At 40.9% G+C, this 18,645-nt stretch overlaps 1 protein-coding gene across 11 annotated transcripts in view; it reads right to left on the bottom strand.

Moving 5' to 3' along the window:
• Positions 1-601: 601 nt before the first annotated feature.
• The window catches only part of mvb12ba (multivesicular body subunit 12Ba), an 85,601-nt gene continuing 67,557 nt past the window's right edge, over positions 602-18,645 (bottom strand). For 3 of the 11 annotated variants that reach the window (XM_061699358.1, XM_061699360.1, XM_061699361.1), the window contains 4 exons: positions 12,367-12,461; positions 10,622-10,677; positions 5,270-5,329; positions 602-1,740 (listed from right to left, as the gene is read on the bottom strand). In XM_061699358.1, the coding sequence (XP_061555342.1) occupies positions 1,291-1,740; positions 5,270-5,329; positions 10,622-10,677; positions 12,367-12,461 (661 nt within the window). In that variant the 3' untranslated portion in view covers positions 602-1,290. Of the gene's footprint in view, positions 1,741-3,528; positions 4,090-5,269; positions 5,330-6,023; positions 6,096-10,621; positions 10,678-12,366; positions 12,462-15,483; positions 15,504-16,130; positions 18,317-18,645 lie in introns of those variants that run through there. The other 8 variants (XM_061699362.1, XR_009769956.1, XM_061699356.1 and 5 more) reach the window with 8 other exon arrangements.

Below are 18,645 nucleotides of genomic sequence, written 5' to 3' on the forward strand. Positions count from 1 at the left end.
AACTCCAGAGTAGAAGAGAGTCCAACCACTCTCAAGAGGACTGGTACCAGAGTCCAAGCCGTGTGTGGAGGCGAGCCTGACAGTTGGCACTTCTCAACCTCACACACCAACTCGGGCTCCTTCCCTGCCAGAGAGGTGACATTCCACGTCCCAAGAGGCAGGTTCTGTAGCCGGGGATCGAATCGCCAAGGCCATTGGCCACCGCCCAGCTCACACTGCACCCGACCCCTATGGCCCCTCCCACAGGTGGTGAGCCCATGGGAAGGGGGACCCACGGTCCCCTTTCAGGCTGTACCTGGCCGGGCTCCATGGGCGCAAGCCCGGGCACCAGGCGCGCGCCTTCGAGCCCCACCTCCAGGCCTTTTTCTATAAACAATTCCAAATTTAGTTGAACAATTAAAATATTCCTGCCCGCCAATTTACAGCCCCCACACGTCCATTCATTTCCGCATATGGCTTCCCGTCTCCAACCGCACGGCGCGGCCGCCAGATTCAATGTAAGAAAACGCTCACCTTATTGCCAAAGCGGCGGAGCGGTGAAGTCGCGTAGGGAAGATGCAGCAAAATAATGTTCGATGAAGTGTGGTGGTTTCCGGGTGTCTTTGTTGCGCCGTTCTTCCGGATGAACGGCGCTTCCGTTGAGCAGGAACAAATGAATACTTCTAGACACTGGCTTTGAGGTAGTTCAAATTAATGATGCTTACGCATCAAAGCAGCTGCAAAGTCAGATTCAGCTCCAGGACACGCGCCGCTGCACTATAATTGGCTGGTCTATCCCAGCAGAAGACCCCCTACTGCAGTGGTTCTTACCCTTGTTGGAGGTACGGAACACCGCAAGTTTCATCTGGAGTTCACAGAACACTTCCTCATTTTAAAAATAAAATATGGTTTATTTCAAATTCACAACAGGTATATATTTTTTTTGTCTGTGTAGATTCTCTGTCATCCAGGTCATGCACAAAATGAATCACGCATCAGTTGCACACATAATCAGTGTTAAAAGAACAAACCAACAAAACATGATTTTCACGACAACAAAAAAAATTAAATTCAATGAACATTTACTGTAAGTGAATGGGAATTTTGCTGTTGCCATTCACCTTGGTTAAGTGCCACTCTCATATCAGAGGAATGGACTTCGTTGTGAAAATTCACAACAAAATCTGTTCCTTTTCTTCGTTAGTTCTACAATCCTCGAAAAGGGTTTTTCTACAATCCTCGAAAAGATTTTTTGGGGGGCACTTTTCTATTATTGGATACGCTGTTTGACGCCACAGCAATGCTATCAACTCAAGTGTATCGTTGAAATGTTGTTAAATAAAGATAGTTTAAAAAAAGAACAAGCATTTCAAGTCGAGGCGCAGCGCCGCAATGGTAAGCGCCCACCTTGACGCAGCGTTGCGTTTTGAACGGCATGAACACACCATTCAAAATGCATCCTAAAAAGGCTTTTACAGATACAGTAAATGCACACACAGGACCTGGGACAAAATGCCACAGTGTTGTTGGACCCTGGTCAACTTTCTCCCATTCATTCTGCCGTGGTCGCCGTCCCCCTTCAGTGGTGGCTCTTCGTTTCAGTTGTGCTATGAACATCGGTGCTGCTCTTCGGCCTCGGCTGTCGGACCCTCCTTCATTGTCTTGGTGGAGGGCTATGGACTTCATCGCTGTCCCAACTGCAGCCAACAAGGCTTCTGTCTGGGACTGTCCGCAGCTCCACGATGGTGGACGGTCCCGTCTCTGTGGTTGACAATAGCATGGACACCAGATCCCGCAATAAACGTTCAACCCCCTTTTTCCTTTTTTGTAAAGCGTCCTTGGTTGTCATGAAAGGCGGTATATAAATCCATTATTGCATTTATTATCAACGTGATGTATTAATATCATTGTAGTCATTATCATCACAACTCACAAAAAGTGAAATTTCATGAACCTAAAATTCACTACGTTTGACCTTTATCTAAACTGTTGCAGTACTCTGCAAAACATGTTTTTCTCTATCACATAGATGAATGACGCAATTCACAACAGGTCAACATGTTAATATATTATACAGTATATGAAAGTCTGTGTGCTTTTGTCATCTAATTTATGTCTTATTTGCATTGGTTCTCTGACCTTGACTATATTGCACACGTCACCTGATCTTTGATATTTGCACATTCAATTAATACTTTTTATACTGTATATACCATCATTTTATTTAGTTTTTTATTTTGATGTTATAATTTATACTCTTTTGTAGCACCGCAGGTCCTTGAGTACTTTAATTTCAATACTTTGTATGTGTTACGTACATTGAAGAATTGACAATAAAAGCACCTTGTAAATACTAGGGGTGATACTCAATTAAAAATGTAATAAAATTCATTAAAGGCTTTGTAATTCATCTCGATTAATTGCATTTTTTTATCGTAGAACAAAAAAACTCCTGAAAAGCAACATGGTTTAATTTAAATGGATTTTAGTGGGTTACTGAATCAAATAATAGACACAGACAGGAATATTGTTCACTCTGGAAAAATGCATTTGATTGCATCTCAATACAAAACAGGAGAAAAACTAATATAAAATATCCATGGCCCAAATTAAACAGACCTAAAGTTAAAAGTGCCATTTTAGGACAGTTTTTTGGGGGGGGAATAGTATTGGTATTTAAATGGGTTTTGTGTGGCAATTGAAACGTTGGACCATATGACTGAGGGTTGAAGTGCTTCAGTGGTATGAAAACTCCTTTTTGCACAATTTGCATAAAACAAGGCTTCCATCAGGATTTTCATTTTATTTTTTTGAAAAAAATTGCTTCCCATCAGTCCTTGCAACACTGTTTCCTCCAATTTCTCCATTTTGGTAGCCGAGCTCTGATGTGGGCATCAGTGTAATCGGTGTACCAGGAAATCGTGCACTGACAAAGGTTCTGCGTTGTTTGGAACACAAAATGTGATTAAAATGCGTTCATTTTTTAACTTAATTGTTTTTAAATAATTAATCGCAATTAACACATTAAAGTCCCACCCCTAATACATGTATTAAAAAATAAATTATTGTGAATATTTAAAAATGTGTGTGGAGTATAAACAGGAACCCGAAGTCGATCAATTTAACTGATTGAGAAGCATAACAGCTTTAAAATAATGGTATATATAATAATAAAGCATACTGTTTTGTAAACAGTAAATTGCTGGTGTTTTTTGTTTGTATAAAGAAAACTCTGACCAACCTCATTGCACATAAATACCAGAAGCTACACCTGCTAAAATGTTAAAGTATTTCATAAGCCAATGTCAATAAATAATTTGTTGCCTAAAACAGTTGTAACTAACTGCAAGCATACTCATTGTTGAACATTAAGCATGGTTACAATAATCTATAGAGCAAAATAAATCAATTCCCACAAATAGTAAACTTTAGAATCAAGTTAAATCACTAAATCATGCTTTGTTGAAAGTTAAAAAAAAAAATCCCCCTATGATCAGCGTTAGCCTTCTGATTGGCCTAAATGCTCCAATCAATAATCACTCAACAGACAGTAAAATCACAGTATATTTAATTAAAGTCCATCACATTGGATGTGGTTATTCGCTATACACAGAAATCCAAAACATATTGTTAGGTAATGCATGTTTAAAGTCATGAAATGTGTCTAATTGTTGTTATATTGAACAATGTGCTACCCCGTTATAGTTTAAACTTGCTTAAACTCAGTGTAATAACGCGTCTCAAACCCATGTTTTATAACTAGTACGTTATTCGTCCAGAGAGGTATAGTGGTTCTCTTGACATTTTACTTATATATCCAAGTTAAAATGCATCTCACTGCCATTTCAACTGCATAATGATGAGAAGGATAAAAGCAATTCACTGTTGCCACATTCTTCTTTCTCAATACACTTGTGGATGAGTGGACCGTATAGTCTAGTGGGGTGTCCCTAAGTGGACATAAGCAAATCTGTCCTGCTGGTGTCTCTGCAGGGGGTGTAGCGAGGGCAGTAGTGGGGTTCATCAGGCCTCAGAGCTCAGAGATGTCCGAGTTGGACTGGGAGGGAGCCGTGCCGCAGCGCTGTGTTCGGTACGAAAACTGTAATCATACTAATAAAAAAAGGTTTTTTTTTTTTTTTTTTTTTCCAAGACATTTCAAGCACCTCCTACTTAGCGTTTAGCCTTTGTCGAAAACATTGCATCGACACCATATCATTCCCTATCAACTACTGTACACTGACAAGAAAGCTAAAGATACAGTGATTCTTTAAGTGTGGTATGTGGGCTCTCTCTAGTGGTACATTGGGAAAAAATACACTCAAATACAATTAAAATTTACATTTAAAATATTAAATACGATGAAACATATTAGAAGGAAGGCGGCACGGTGAACGACTGGTTAGAGCGTCAGCCTCACAGTTCTGAGGTCCCGGGTTCAATCCCCGGCCCCGCCTGTGTGGATTTTTGCATGTTCTCGCCGTGCCTGCGTGGGTTTTCTCCGGGCACTCCGGTTTCCTCCCACATCCCAAAAACATGCATTAATTGGAGACTCTAAATTGCCGTAGGTGTGACTGTGAGTGCGAATGGTTGTTTGTTTATATGTGCCCTGCGATTGGCTGGCAACCAGTTTAGGGTGTACCCCGCCGGATAGGCTCCAGCACGCTCGCGACCCTAGTGAGGAGAAGCGGCTCAGAAAATGGATGGATGGATATTAGAAGGAAACTTGTAACTATCCCAACAGCTTTTTTAAACAAAACAAAAACTGTACAGTTCCATTTCTTCTTTTCCTGTACAGTATGTTTTTTACTTCAAGTACAGTTCAGTTGTACAGTATATTTACCTTAAGTACAGTATGTGCTTTTTAGGACTAAAACCTCAGCATCTATTTATTTGACTGACTGGAAAGCTAAATATGTTTTGGTGTGGAGTAAAAAAGTTTGGAGAAACACTGCTTGGTTGGATAGTAACTATGAGCACATACTGGTATGTTTGTTTAACTAAAATAAGGAAGAATACACTTGATATGTGAGACATTGCTAAATGAGCTCTTAAGTATTTAAAAAAAAAAAAAAAATTAAATCAGTCGCAGCGGCCGCACTGAGCGGTCGGCAGCTGGCCAGCCAGTTAGGCAGGCAGGCGCGGAGCCTTCCCCTCCACCGACCCCACACACTGAGTGCCAAAAAGATAGCTGGGATAGGCTGCAGCACGCCCGCGACCCTCGTGAGGATAAGAGGTTTGGAAAATGGATGGATGGATGAATTAAATCAATTAATATTCCTTAAATACTCACTTCTTTCTCAATTTCAGCCAATGTTTTGATGGTAATGCCAATGAGATCCACTTGCTGCAACTGAACAGGAAGACAATGTTTATTGAATAAGTCAGGTGTGTCATCAAAACAATACAAATCATGGACAGTATGTAGTAATAGCTATCACACATTGTACACCAGAGTGGCCCAGACGTATCATGTCATTCTTACCACCAGCCACAAAGCTGGACTAATCTATGTGACGTTAACGTGTAAATCGGGGCTGTCGAATTAACGGGAATTCCCTTCAACGCTACATTTCTTTCAATGCCCCTTAAAGGTGAGTTTGCAGTTAAAACAAAACTTTTGTCATATATGTTAAAACTCTCTGTACGACCTGACAGTAGAATAATATTAAATTATCTTTTGAAAATTAATGCCTCTCTGGCCTGATCTAATGCCTATAATTTAATTTAGTCTTGCCGCGATATGAACAACCTATCAGACACTGTTAGAGACAGGAGGCGTGACCGAAGAGATGTCAATCATTTGCATGCACACACACACGGACACGTAAGCCTCGTTGTATGTACACCCAGCAGGCTTGCAAACCAAACTTAAAAAGAAGGAATTGGACACATCCGGAGACAAAACAAGGAAAGCTAAACATGTAACTTGCTGCTAACATTAGTGAGGGACATGGCTTTAGTCAGTGACACGAGGGCAGGAGGAGGGGGCAGCGAAGTGAGGCCACATTCAAACCTTGCTAAGCAATTTGAAAACTAAAACTAACCTTGCGTATATTGTGTGTGTGCTTTGTTGAGTGTGCTGTTCCTGCCGTGCTTGTCTTGGCTTCTTAGGGGCACTGTGGTGCATGCAACAATAGATTAGTTAAATGACCAGAAGAAGATTAAACTACATCAATATGACTTGTTTTTCCTGCTGAGTAGTAGGGGCTCTCCCAGTCCCCTCTAAAAGTATTGGAATGGCAAGGTCAATTCCTTTTTTTTTTTTGGTATATTGAAGAGATTTGGGTTTCAGATCAAAAGATGAATATGAGACAAAAGTTCAGAATCCGAGCTTTTATTTCATGGTAGATGTCTTAAACTCATGACGGAGCACCTTTTCTTTGAAGCACCATTTGTTTGAAGCCACCCACTTTTCAAGTGAGCAAAAGTATTGGAACATGTGACTGATGGGAGATTGGAGTGTGGATTGTGGAGATTGGCAGTGATGTCACTGACTTTGGGTGTTTCTTCACAGCTCTCAAATGTTTCTGGCATCAACTGGGGTTGATACCCTTGGCCGACCTGTTCGATGTCTGTTGCTCAGTACATCAGTAGTTTTTCTCTTTTTCAGGACATTCCAAATTGTTCTGTTCTTCAAGTTCCTGGGAATTACAATCTCTCAGGACCTGAAGTGGGCGAACAACATCAACTCCGTCCTCAAAAAGGCCCAGCAGAGGATGTACTTCCTGCGGCTTCTGAGAAAGCACGGCCTGCCACCGGAGCTGCTGAGACAGTTCTACACAGCGGTCATCGAATCGGTCCTGTGTTCTTCCATCACAGTCTGGTTTGGTGCTGCTACAAAAAAGGACAAACTCCGACTGCAACGGACAATCAAAACTGCTGAAAGGATTGTCGGTACCCCCCTACCCACCATTGAGGACTTGCACGCTGCCAGAACTAAGACAAGGGCGTGCAAAATCCTCTCGGACCGTCTGCACCCCGGTCACCAGCTCTTCCAGCTCCTTCCCTCAGGTAGGTGCTACCGATCAACGCAAACTAGAACTAGTAGACATTCCAACAGCTTCTTCCCTCTTGCGATCAACTTCTTAAACACCTAACCTATAATTCCATTACAACAAGCTGGCAATTTTTTGACTTGAGTTCGTTGTCACATTTCTGTGGGGCCAATTATGTATTACTTGTGCACTCACTGTAGTTGTCTCGCCATGCTGCACTATTTGCATATACTGGCCACTCATGCCAGAGTAGCATCTGCTCCATTTGCACACTGATTGAGGAGTATCTGTAACATTTGCACAACCAACATTGTCCCAGATGATCGCACTACTCGTCACTTTAAACCGCATACACTCCTTGAAGTCTCAGCGCCCTTTGCACAATGGTCATTGCACCGAACTATTGCAATATTAGTCGGTCGAACTGCTCTAAGTGCTAGAGGACTCTGCATCTTTTTGCACAATTGTTTTTTGTCAATGTCTTTATGTCCCCAAAGTGTTCTGTAAATTGACTGTTTGTTGTACTAGAGCGGCTCCAACTACCGGAGACAAATTCCTTGTGTGTTTTGGACATACTTGGCAAATAAAGATGATTCTGATTCTGATTGTTGTATTGGCTATGCCCAATGTTGGTGCAATAGCTCTGATCAATTTCCCCTCTTCTCTCAGCTGCAAAGTGGTTTGCTTTTCTCCCAAAGGTAGCGCTCTGGTCTTCATGTTTGTTTAACAGCAAATGCAGTTTTCACAGGTGAAACCCAAAGACAAAAACAAGCAGTATCTAATGTTTCTGCAATCAATCTAAAAGGCAACACCTGGGCAACTAAAGACACCCATCAGTAACATGTTCCAATACTTTTGCTCACTTGAAAAGTGGGTGGCTTCAAACAAAAGGTGCGCTGTCCTGAGATGTTTAACACATTGATTTAAATACCATGAAATACAAGTTATAATTCTGAATATTTGTCTCATATTCATATTTTAATCTATAACCCAGTCACCATAGCAAAAATAAATAAATAAATAACATTTATGATTCGAGACATATGGGGCACTTTATTTTAAATGTGCAGCATTTCAGGCTTTGCGGTAGTAACGAACTGAACTGAACAGTCACATTCGAGGTCAGTCATCAAATCTGCATCTCAGGCCGTAATCAGTGACTGTGCACTGACCAGACAAAGATGAGAAACGTAGCAATGGAGAGAGAAAGAGACTCGGCATGGAAGTTGAGTAGAAAGATCTGGAAATGACCGGTAAAGGAAGAGAACATCTGGAACAAATGGTGCTTAAAATGGCATGGCCAGAGTCATTTTTGTTTGTACTTCTCAGTGGGACGTTTCCACTTGGAGCAGTTATTAAAAGTGCATATATGTGAAATGCTATTTTTGAAGCAAAACAAGAAGAACAAACATAACATGACCTCTAAAACGGTTCAGTCGGATGTTCAGCAGCCCTGTGCTTCATGGAGACACGGCTTTGTGTCCCCAGTGGCGCCGTAATGCTTCCGGGCTTCCAACTACACTGGGCAGACCGCGTCACGGAGTTATCGGAGAAAACAAAAGGCAGCAGGTTATGCGTCTATATCTTTTATTTTTTATTTTTTTTGGTCTTGTTCGGCTGTTAGGTCAAGCAGAATGGAGGATCCGTATCCCTTTTATGCAGTTTTACTGTGTCACAGTGGAGTTTTTAAGCTGTCGCTGTGGTCTCTTACTATTATAATGGATATTTATTGAGAATCAGAGTCAATTAGTCAAACAGAACAAGGTTTCTAGAGGGGAATGAGAAAAGAAGACAACAAAAGACAAAGCACTAACAGGATACAAGATAACTAAATCATTATATATCTAGAACAAAGGCACATTAGATATGAGTGTTGTATAGCGAACTAGTGCTACACGCTATGAGGGAAGGACAGGACAAGATAAGACAGGAGAGGAAGCATGCAGGACAAGGGTCGTGAGGGCTGTACAACTGAAGTGTGGTGGGAGTGGCTATGTAAATTATAAACATCTATAGGACCAGAGTGTGAGTGAGGGGATACCCAAGCAATTTGCATATTCATGAGTTATTTGTCGCAATGAGTGAGTGGCCCCAAACCCAGCGAAAACGTCCCAGAAGTGTGCGCCTGCATCTTGAATGGCTGTAATTAATGACTTTTCTTTATTGGTTGGCAAGAAATATGCCTGATTTATTATTGTACTCAAAGTTAGTGTATCTTAACTGTTATAGAAAATCTGTTCTTTTTGATAAGATGTCGAATTGATGTTTTGCCTTCTGAAGTTGGTAACTAAGCGTATCTGTTGGATTAATTGCATATTCTTCTGTGAGGTGTTTAATTTTTTCCTCAATTTCATTTTCTAATTTTTGTTCTTGTTTTTTCTTGTACGAAGAGTATATGATATGATTCGAGCTCTCAATACAGCTTTCTCGGTTTTCCACAGCAGAGATGGGGATATGCTTGGAGAGTTGTTGAATTTCAAAAACTCGTCCCAGTCCTTCCTCACAAAAGAATCAAAGTCCGGGTCCTTCAATAGGGACGTTGTTAAAGCGCCATGTTGGTGGGGGTCCCAGATTTGACTACATTTTTAGATTGAGATAAATTGTTGCGTGGCCACTGATGATGATTGGATGTATTTTGGAGATGATTCTTCGAGCTGCCGAATTGTTTGAGAGAAAAAACAGATTATTGAGAAAGAGCGGTGAACCAACGAGAAAAATGTGTATTCTCTTTTTGTAGGTTTTTTCAGCCTCCATATGTCAACAAGTCTAAAGTCGTCCATATACTACTCTAACATATTGGCACAGTGTGGCTGATTGCTATTTTTGAGATTTGAGCGATTTATAAGTATAAGGGGATTTAGCGGAAGGTTAAAGTCGCCTCCCATGATAATTGTAGAATTGGCTGACAAGTTATACAAGTGTGAAAAGAGCATGTGAAAAAAGGCTGGATAATCTTTATTAAGAGCGTATACATTGACAATTGTGTAATGTTTTTTAAATATTGTAGCCTGTATAATTATGTATCGGCCTTCTGGATCTGCTACTGTACTATTTATTGTAAAAAGTAGTCTTTTATGAACTAGTATTGAGACTAAAAAAAAAAAAAAAAAAAGAAAAGAAATTATTTTAAACTTAATGACTGGCTGGACACTTACCTGATCAATACTACAGTGCATTTAAATAGAGGTAAACTTCACACAAATACCTCACCATACTTCTGTGCTCTATAAAGTGTAAAAAAAAAAAAATACATGGAGGGGAAAAGGAAAAATGTGTGCTGGATTTCACATGGGACAAGTATGTTATCCTGTATTTTTTCACACTGCAATATATATATCAGTGTTACAGAAGAAAGAAAGAAAAATATCAATATAATTTTTTTCCCAATATCGTGCAGCCCTAATCTTAGGCTATAAAACAAATAAAGTATTGTATCAAAGATTTAAATGTGTGTGCACCATGAATTTACAACTGATGAAACCTCAAAATGCTTTTGATTAAACCTTGTGGATTATCGTGACCTGGTACTCTATACATGAATACAGCTAAGTGTTTTTTGCATTACTACTATAAAGTACATTTACTAAAGTACAGGTACATTTACAATACATTAACACAATACTTGCTGTAGGAATAGAAAAACTTACTTCTGATGAGGCACATGCAAACTTCTCAGAGATCATGAAGGGCACTCCATCCATGGCTGAAAGACACAGGTTAATATATTAACAGTGCCGTGAAAAAGTATTGGCTTTTTCAGTATCAGACAAATATAAACCAAGTAAACTTAAAAAGCTGATTTTAAATGGTTATTTCATATAAATAATATATTTGGAAAAAAGTTACCTGGCCCTGTGTTAAAAGGTAATGGACCCTAAACCTAATAAATGGTTGGGCCATCCTCAGCAGCAACAACCGAAAGTGTTTTCTATAACTGGCAATGAGTCTTTCACATCTCTGTGGAGATATTTTGGCCCATTCTTCCTTGCAAAATTGTTTGAATTCAGCAAAAACAGATGGTTTGAGCATAAACGGCCTTTTTAGGGTCATGCCACTGCATTTCAATCGGAATCAAGTCTGGACTTTGACTAAGCCACTCCAAAACCTTCATTTTGTCTTTTTAAGCCATTCAGAAGTTGACTTGCTGGTGTGTTTTGGAACATTATCCTGCTGCAGAACATTCTCCTTCACAATTTTCTGTTAAAGAGCCGAATTCATGGTTACATCAATCACAGAAAGTTGTACTGGTCCTGAAGGAGAAAAGCAGCCAAAGACCATCACACTACCACAACCATGTTTGACTGTTGGTATAGTGTTCTTTTACTGAATGATGTTATGTGTGATGATGTAACGAGACATAGACCTTCCAAAAGCTCAACTTACATCTCGTCAGTCCATATAATATTTGCCTAAAAGTCTTGGGACCCATTCAGATGTTTTTTTTGCAAAAGTAAGACAAGCCTTTATGTTCTTTTTGGTCAGCAGTGGTTTTTGCCTTGGAACTCTGCCATGGATGCCATTTTTGCCGTCTCTTCCTTATTGTTGTGTCATGAACACTGACATTAAATTAGGCAAGGGAGGCCTGTAGTTCTTTAGAAGTTGTCCTGAGTTCCTTTGAGTCCTCCTGGATGAGTCATTGCTGTTCTCTTGGGGTAATCTTTGTAGGCCAGCTCCTGGGAAGGTTCACTGTTCCATGTTTTTTCCATGTGAGGATAATGGCTTTCCCCATGGTTCACTGGAACCCTAAGGCTTTAGAAATGGCTTTTGTTACTTTACTTCTCGACTGTTCCAAAAATTATTTGGATCGAGTCATTTGGTTGCAGCTTTTTTAGATCTATTGTCCAACTTGATTATGTCTGGAGAGATCCTTTAAGAGTGATTTATTGATTGAGGCTTAGGTGGGGTCAGTGAAGATCTACCACAAATTGTGATTAAACACAATTATTTCGTCGGAGGGTGGGGGGGTAATTACTTTTTCACACAGGGCCAGGTAACTTTGAATAGTTTTTTTCCCTTAATAAATGAAATCACCATTTAAACTTCACTTGGTTATATTTGTCTGATATTTACATTTGTTTGATGATCTTAAACAAAGTGGAGAAACTATGCAAAAACAAGAATTTGAGAAGGGGGCCAATACTTTTTCATGGCACTGTATTTAGCTTTTGCAATATCACTTTTATTTTAAAAATGACAATAGTAAACAGTTTCAGTTACAATTAGCAGGGTCAGTGCCACTATGATGCTGTCGCTCCCAAAGTAAATTCACCAGTGACTACTTTTTTGGAGGAGTTAATCAGGAAAAAAATGACAATCAAATATAATTAGCCCAGTCCAGAAAGACTGGATCGAATTTCCAGTTTAAAGTTCGGAGAGATATTGAATATCAAACCAGAGATAGCGTAGAAGTTGGAGTTTTGGTGCTCATAATCTGGTCGAGTAGTGTTTTTCCCTCTGAAACTGGCAGGAAGGGTCATGGAAAAATGCCTGTGGACAAACATTTTTTTTATTTAGTTTATTTAATTAAACCTTTAAAGGTAAGACAATTGAAAACAGATTCCCAATCCTCAATGCCGTCCTAAAATACAACATGATTATTGAATACAAATAATAAAATGTGTAGTGGCAAAGCTCAATTATGCCTTTTAGATACTGAGGTATTGTTATGCAGCTGTGAGGAAGTACATCAACTATAGTCTAACTTTTTCCCAGTATTTTCATTTCTTAAAATGGATGACTAAAAAAGGTGCATATGGGAAACAGCTGCACTATCTGGCACTCTTTATGAAAGAAAGGCAAGTCAAAATCTGACCTGACAGCCATATAGTTGTGCTCACCATTATTGGCACCCATAATGTTTAAGTACTCAATGTGAAACAACATTTTTCTATAGAAAACTTGTGCTTGATACAAAAGAGCAAATGATAATATTTTATGGACAGATGAAACGAAAACAGAGCTTTATAGCAATGCACACAAATAGTATGTTTACACACGGCGCAATGAAGCCTTTAAGGAAAAGAAGACCTTGCCAACAGTCAAGCATGGTGGAGGATACATTATGCTGTGGGGCTTCTTTGCTACATCTGGAAGCCTTGACTGTATCACAGTTATCATGAAATAAGAAAATTATCAAGAGATTTTAGAGTGAAATTTCAGTGTAAGAGGCGAAGATCATGGGTCCTCCAGCAAGACAAAGACCCAAAGCACACATTTAAAAGCAATCAGGAATGGTTGAAAGGGGGGGAAAAAAATACTGTTTTAAAATGGCCAGCAATGAGTTCTCATCTCAATCCAATTGAAAATCTTTTGGGGAGCTGAAATCTCAATTTGGGGAAAAGAATCCTGCAAAGGAAGAGTGGGAGAAAATACCACCTGAAAAGTGCAAAAAGCTTATCGATGTATGAAATGTTTGGAGGCTGTCCAAAAACAAAAAACATGCCAACAGTCCCAAATGGTGGTGGCAGTGTGATTGTCTGAGACTGCGTTGCCTGTCGACCAGAAAATCCTGAAGGCGAACATCAGCCATCAGTTCTTCCTCTCATGCTCATGCACTGAACCCAAAAACATACCAGCAAGGCCACCTCAAAAACAGCAAAATTAAGGTTTTGAAGTTGGCAAGTCAAAGTCCGGACTTTAATCCAATTGAAATGCTGTTCATGCTTGAAAACCCTCCAATATACAGTAACTGAGTTGAAACTATTCTGCGAATAAGAGTGAGCCAAAATTATTGCAAACAATTGAATTCAGTTATTGCTGCAAAGTGTTGGACTTTTTCACAGTGTCATATAGGTTGGATTTTTTTTTGGGGGGGGGGGGGGGGGGGGTTGTGGGGACAAGCAAGTGCAAACCCAAGCCCGGATAAGTGCAGAGGGTTGCGTCAGGATAGACATCGGTTTAAAAGTTTGTGAAACAAAAATGAGCGTTCATCCAAAAGATTCCATAAAGGATTGGTCGTGGCCCGGGTTAACGTTTGCCACCGGTGCCGTTGACCAATAGGGCACCCTTGGTAATTCAGCTACTGTGGGTCAAAGACGAAGGAGAGGTAGAAAGCGGGTTCTCAGGCAGAAAGAGAAGAGGAAAGCACAGAGCCTAGAACTGAATGTGGGGACTTTGAATCTTGGGGCTATGACAGGAAAAGCTCAGGAGATGGTTGACATGATGATTAGGAGGAGAAAGGTTGATATAGTGTGTCCAGGACCGCAGGTGGAAAGGCAGTAAAGTTAGAAGTTTAGGCGCAGGGTTCAAATTATTTTATCATGGCGTAGATGGGAAGAGAAATGGACTTGGGGTTATTTTAAAGGAAGGGTTATCTGTTTTGGAGGTGCAAAGAGTATCAGATCAAGTGATGAGGCTTAAACATGAAATTGAGGGTGTTATGTATAATGTGATTAGTGGCTATGCACCACAGGTAGGATGTGACCGAGAGGTGAAAGAAAAATTCTGTAAGGAGCTAGACAAAGTAGTTCTGAGCATCCCAGACAGAGAGAGAGTCGTGATCGATATAATGGACGCGTTGGTGAAGCAAACAGGGGTGATGAAGTGATGGGTAAATTTGGCATCCAGGAAAGGAACTTGGAGGGACAGATGGTGGTCGACTTTGGAAAAAGGATGGAAAGGGCTGTAGTGAAAACCTCCTTCCAGGAGAGCCAGGAAAATAGGGTGACCTAAAAGAGCGGCATTAGAAGCACGTAGGTGGACTACATCTTGTGCAGACGATGTAATCTGAAGGAGGTTACTGACTGTAAATTAGTGGTAGGGGAGAGTGTGACCAAACAGCATAGGATGGTGGTACGTAAGATGACTCTGGTGGTGGGGAGAAAGATGAAGAAGACAAAGGCAGAGCAGAGAACCATGTGGTGTAAGCTGAGAAAGGAAGAGTGTTGTGCAGCTTTTGGAGAAATGGTGAGACAGGCTCTTGGTGGACAGAAAGTGCTTCCAGAGGACTGGACCACTACAGTCAAGGTGATCAGAGAGACAAGCAGGAGAGTACTTGGTGTATCTTTTGGTAGTGAAGGGGAGGAGACTTAGTGGTGGAACCTCAAAGTACAGGAACTTATACAAGGAAAGAGGTTAGCTAAGAAGAAGTGGGACACTGAGAGGACTGAGGGAGAGGAGAAAGGAATACATGGAGATGCGACGTAGGGTGAAGGTAGAGGTGGCAAAGGCCAAACAGGAAGCATATGAGGGACGTACGCCAGGTTGGACACTTAAGAAAGAGAAAAGGATCTATACAGGTTGGCCAGACAGAGGGATAGAGATGAGAAGGTTGTGCAGCAGGTTAGGGTGATTAAGGATAGAGATGGAAATATGTTGACTGGTGCCAGTAGTGTGCTGGATAAATGGAAAGAATACTTTGAGGAGTTAATGAATGAGGAAAATGAGAGAGAAGGAAGAAGAGAAGCGGCAAGTGTGGTGGACCAGGAAGTGGCAAGTATTAGTGAGGGGGAAGTGCGAAAGGCATTAAAGACGATGAAAAACGGAAAGGCAGTTGGTGCTGATGACATACCTCTTGAGGTATGGAAGCATCTCGGAGAGTGCCAAAAAGAAGATTCATAAAATCAGCCAGCACACACGCAGAAATTGGAACGTGAGCAAAAAGTCAGGAAGCGCAAATGCGAATATCATCATTGCAAACAAAAAATATTTTCATATTAATTTCATAATAAATTGTTGTTGTTGTTGCTTGGGTTAGATTATATTTCTCAATGTCTTATTTTTTGCTCGGGATTCAAGAAGTTTTGTTGATAGTCTTATTTTTATTTGCAATTTAAAATGTTTGATGATTGTTTTGGCACAAATCTGATTCCATAGATAATATGAATGAGAACAAGAGAGCCCAGAACAACCTCCAAATAAATTAAAGGTAAACTACAATGTCAAGGTACATCGCACCATCCGTCGTGTTTGAGTCAAAGTGGAGCCAAGGAGAACTGCACTGTTGAAAATAAATCCTAAAAAACTGAGACTGGAATTTGCCAAACTGCATGTTGACAAGCCAAGCCACAAAGCTTCTGGGGCTTTATGAAGAATGCATTCTCATTGGCTAATTCGTTTTGAATGACAGCTAATGCCGCCGGATTTTTTTTTTTTTTTTTTTGTGTCAGCCTGAGGAGAGCCAGCAACAAGAATACAAGAATACAAGATTCAATTTACCTCAAGGAAGTGTGTTCTTCTTTTCCTTTCGGCTTGTCCCTTTAGGGGTCGCCACAGGGCGTCATCTTTTTCCATCTAAGTCTATCTACAGCATTCTCCTCTCGAACACCAACTGCCCTCATGTCTTCCCTCACGACATCCTTCAACCTTCTCTTTGGTCTTCCTCTAGCTCTCTTGTCTGGCAGCTCCATCCTTATCATCCTTCTACCAATATACTCACTATTTCTCCTCTGGACGTGTCCAAACCATCGAAGTCTGCTCTCTCTAACTTTGTCTTCAAAACATCGAACCTTGGCTGTCCCTCTGATGAGCTCATCCAGCCTGGTCACTCCGAGAGCGAACCTCAACATCTTCATTTCCACCACCTTCAGCTCTGCTTCCTGTTGTCTCTTCAGTGCCACTGTCTCTAAACGTATTAGAGACAGTGGCACTGGCCTCACCACTGTTTTATAAACTGTTTTATAAAGGACAAACTCCGACTGCAACGGACAATCAAACTGCTGAAAGGATTGTCGGTACCCCCTTACCCACCCTTGAGGACTTGCACACTGCCAGAACTAAGACGAGCATGCAAAATCCTCTCTGACCCTCCACATCCCGGTCACCAGCTCTTCCAGCTCCTTCCTTCGGGTAGGCGCTACTGATCAATGCAAACTAGAACTAGCAGACATTCCAACAGCTTCTTCCCTCTTGCAATCAACTTCAAACACCTAACCTACAATTCCATTACAACATGCTGGCAATTTTTGCGTTTGTTGTCACATTTCTGTGGGACCAATTATACATTACTTGTGCACTCACTGTAGTAGTCTCGCCACGCTGCACTATTTGCATATCTGTTGTTGACCAATACTGGCCACTCAAGCCAGAGTAGCATCTGCCTTATTTGCACACTGATTGAGGAGTATCTGCAACATTTGCACAATCAACATTGTCCCAGATTATTGCACTACTCGCTTGAAGTCTCGGCGCCCTATGCACAATGGTCATTGCACCGGGCTATTGCAATATCAGTCTTTCGAACTGCTCTAAGTGCTAGAGGACTCTGCATCTTTTTGCACAATTGTCAAAAAAAAAAAAAAAAAAAAGTACCGGCATTACCAGATAACTATCAACCCTTTATTGCTCAGTGACTGTTTTTCTCAATGTCTTTATGTCTCAAAAGTGTTCTCTGTAATTTGACTGTCTGTTGTCGTACTCGAGCGGCTCCAACTCCCGGAGACAAATTCCTTGTGTGTTTTTGGACATACTTGGCAAATAAAGAGGATTCTGATTCTGAACTTTGCCTTTCATCCTAGCAGAGACTCTTCTGTCACATAACACACCTGACATCTTCCTCCACCCGTTCTACCTGCTTGGACTCGTTTCTTCACTTCCTGACCACACTCGCCATTGCTCTGGACGGTTGACCCCAAGTATTTAAAGTCCTCCACCCTAGCTATCTCTTCTCCCCTGTATCGTCACTCTTCCCCCATACTATAGGACTATTGGCCACATTCCTCATGAATCAGACAAGTCTTGGGAGAAAGTGCTGTGGTCAAATCACAACAAAGTAGATTCTTTTGGCATCAACTCGACCCGCCTTGTTTCGAGGATGAAGAAAAACATCTGTAAACCTAAAATGTGAGCCTTTCGACATATTTGTGGATTGAAATGTGCATTTGCAAATGGTTTTGCAACAATAATGGCCCCACAGAGTTAGCTTTAAATTCCACATATTACACATATACATTGACTGATTCAAACGTTCCAACTTAAAACTGTTGAGTTCATTCCTCTGCCCAATTTGAACAGGTAGTACCCCAGGAAATGAATCAGAAGTGTCCCAAATTGAACAGGAAGTTCCCCAAAATTAAAAGGAGGTGCCCCCAAAATGAATAGGAAGTGACCCAAAATGTCATTATGAAGCTTTCACAAATGCGGCTTTCGAACTTAAAAGATTGATACAGGATTCCAGCACCTGGTGGCTGGGCCTGCTCCCATGGGGCCCAGCCAGGCACAGCCTGAAGCGGCAACATGGGTCCCTCTTCTCATGAGCTCACCAGTTTGGTCCACATTGCCGGCAGTAATTCGGATTCATTTTCAGTGAGGGTTGTACTCCACCACGGCTGCACCTTTTTCATCGATTTTGTATATAACCTTTATGGACAAAACTGAATTGAGGGGTTCCAGTTTGGTGACATCAGTATTACTTTTTTTGCTTTTTGCAGATGATGTGGTTCTGTTGGCTTCATCAAGCTGCAATCTTTAACTCACACTGGAGCGGTTTGCAGTGCGAAGCGGTTGGGATGACCCACGTCCTCTTGAATTAATACCTGTAACGAATGTTTCAAATGTTATGTGATTGTTGAGACCACTACTATTTTCAATGTGGCATTTGTGTGGTGTGGACTGAAACTTTTCATCTGGTTTAGTTGTCAACAGATTCAACATCAGAAATTCAAGTTTGCAAAAATACAGTCACTAGTGGCGTTCATTTAAAATTCTTAAAATATTAACTCCCAGCCAAGTCCGG

This window comes from Phycodurus eques, chromosome 15, assembly GCF_024500275.1.
Source record: "Phycodurus eques isolate BA_2022a chromosome 15, UOR_Pequ_1.1, whole genome shotgun sequence".
Classification (NCBI taxonomy): Eukaryota; Metazoa; Chordata; class Actinopteri; order Syngnathiformes; family Syngnathidae; genus Phycodurus; species Phycodurus eques.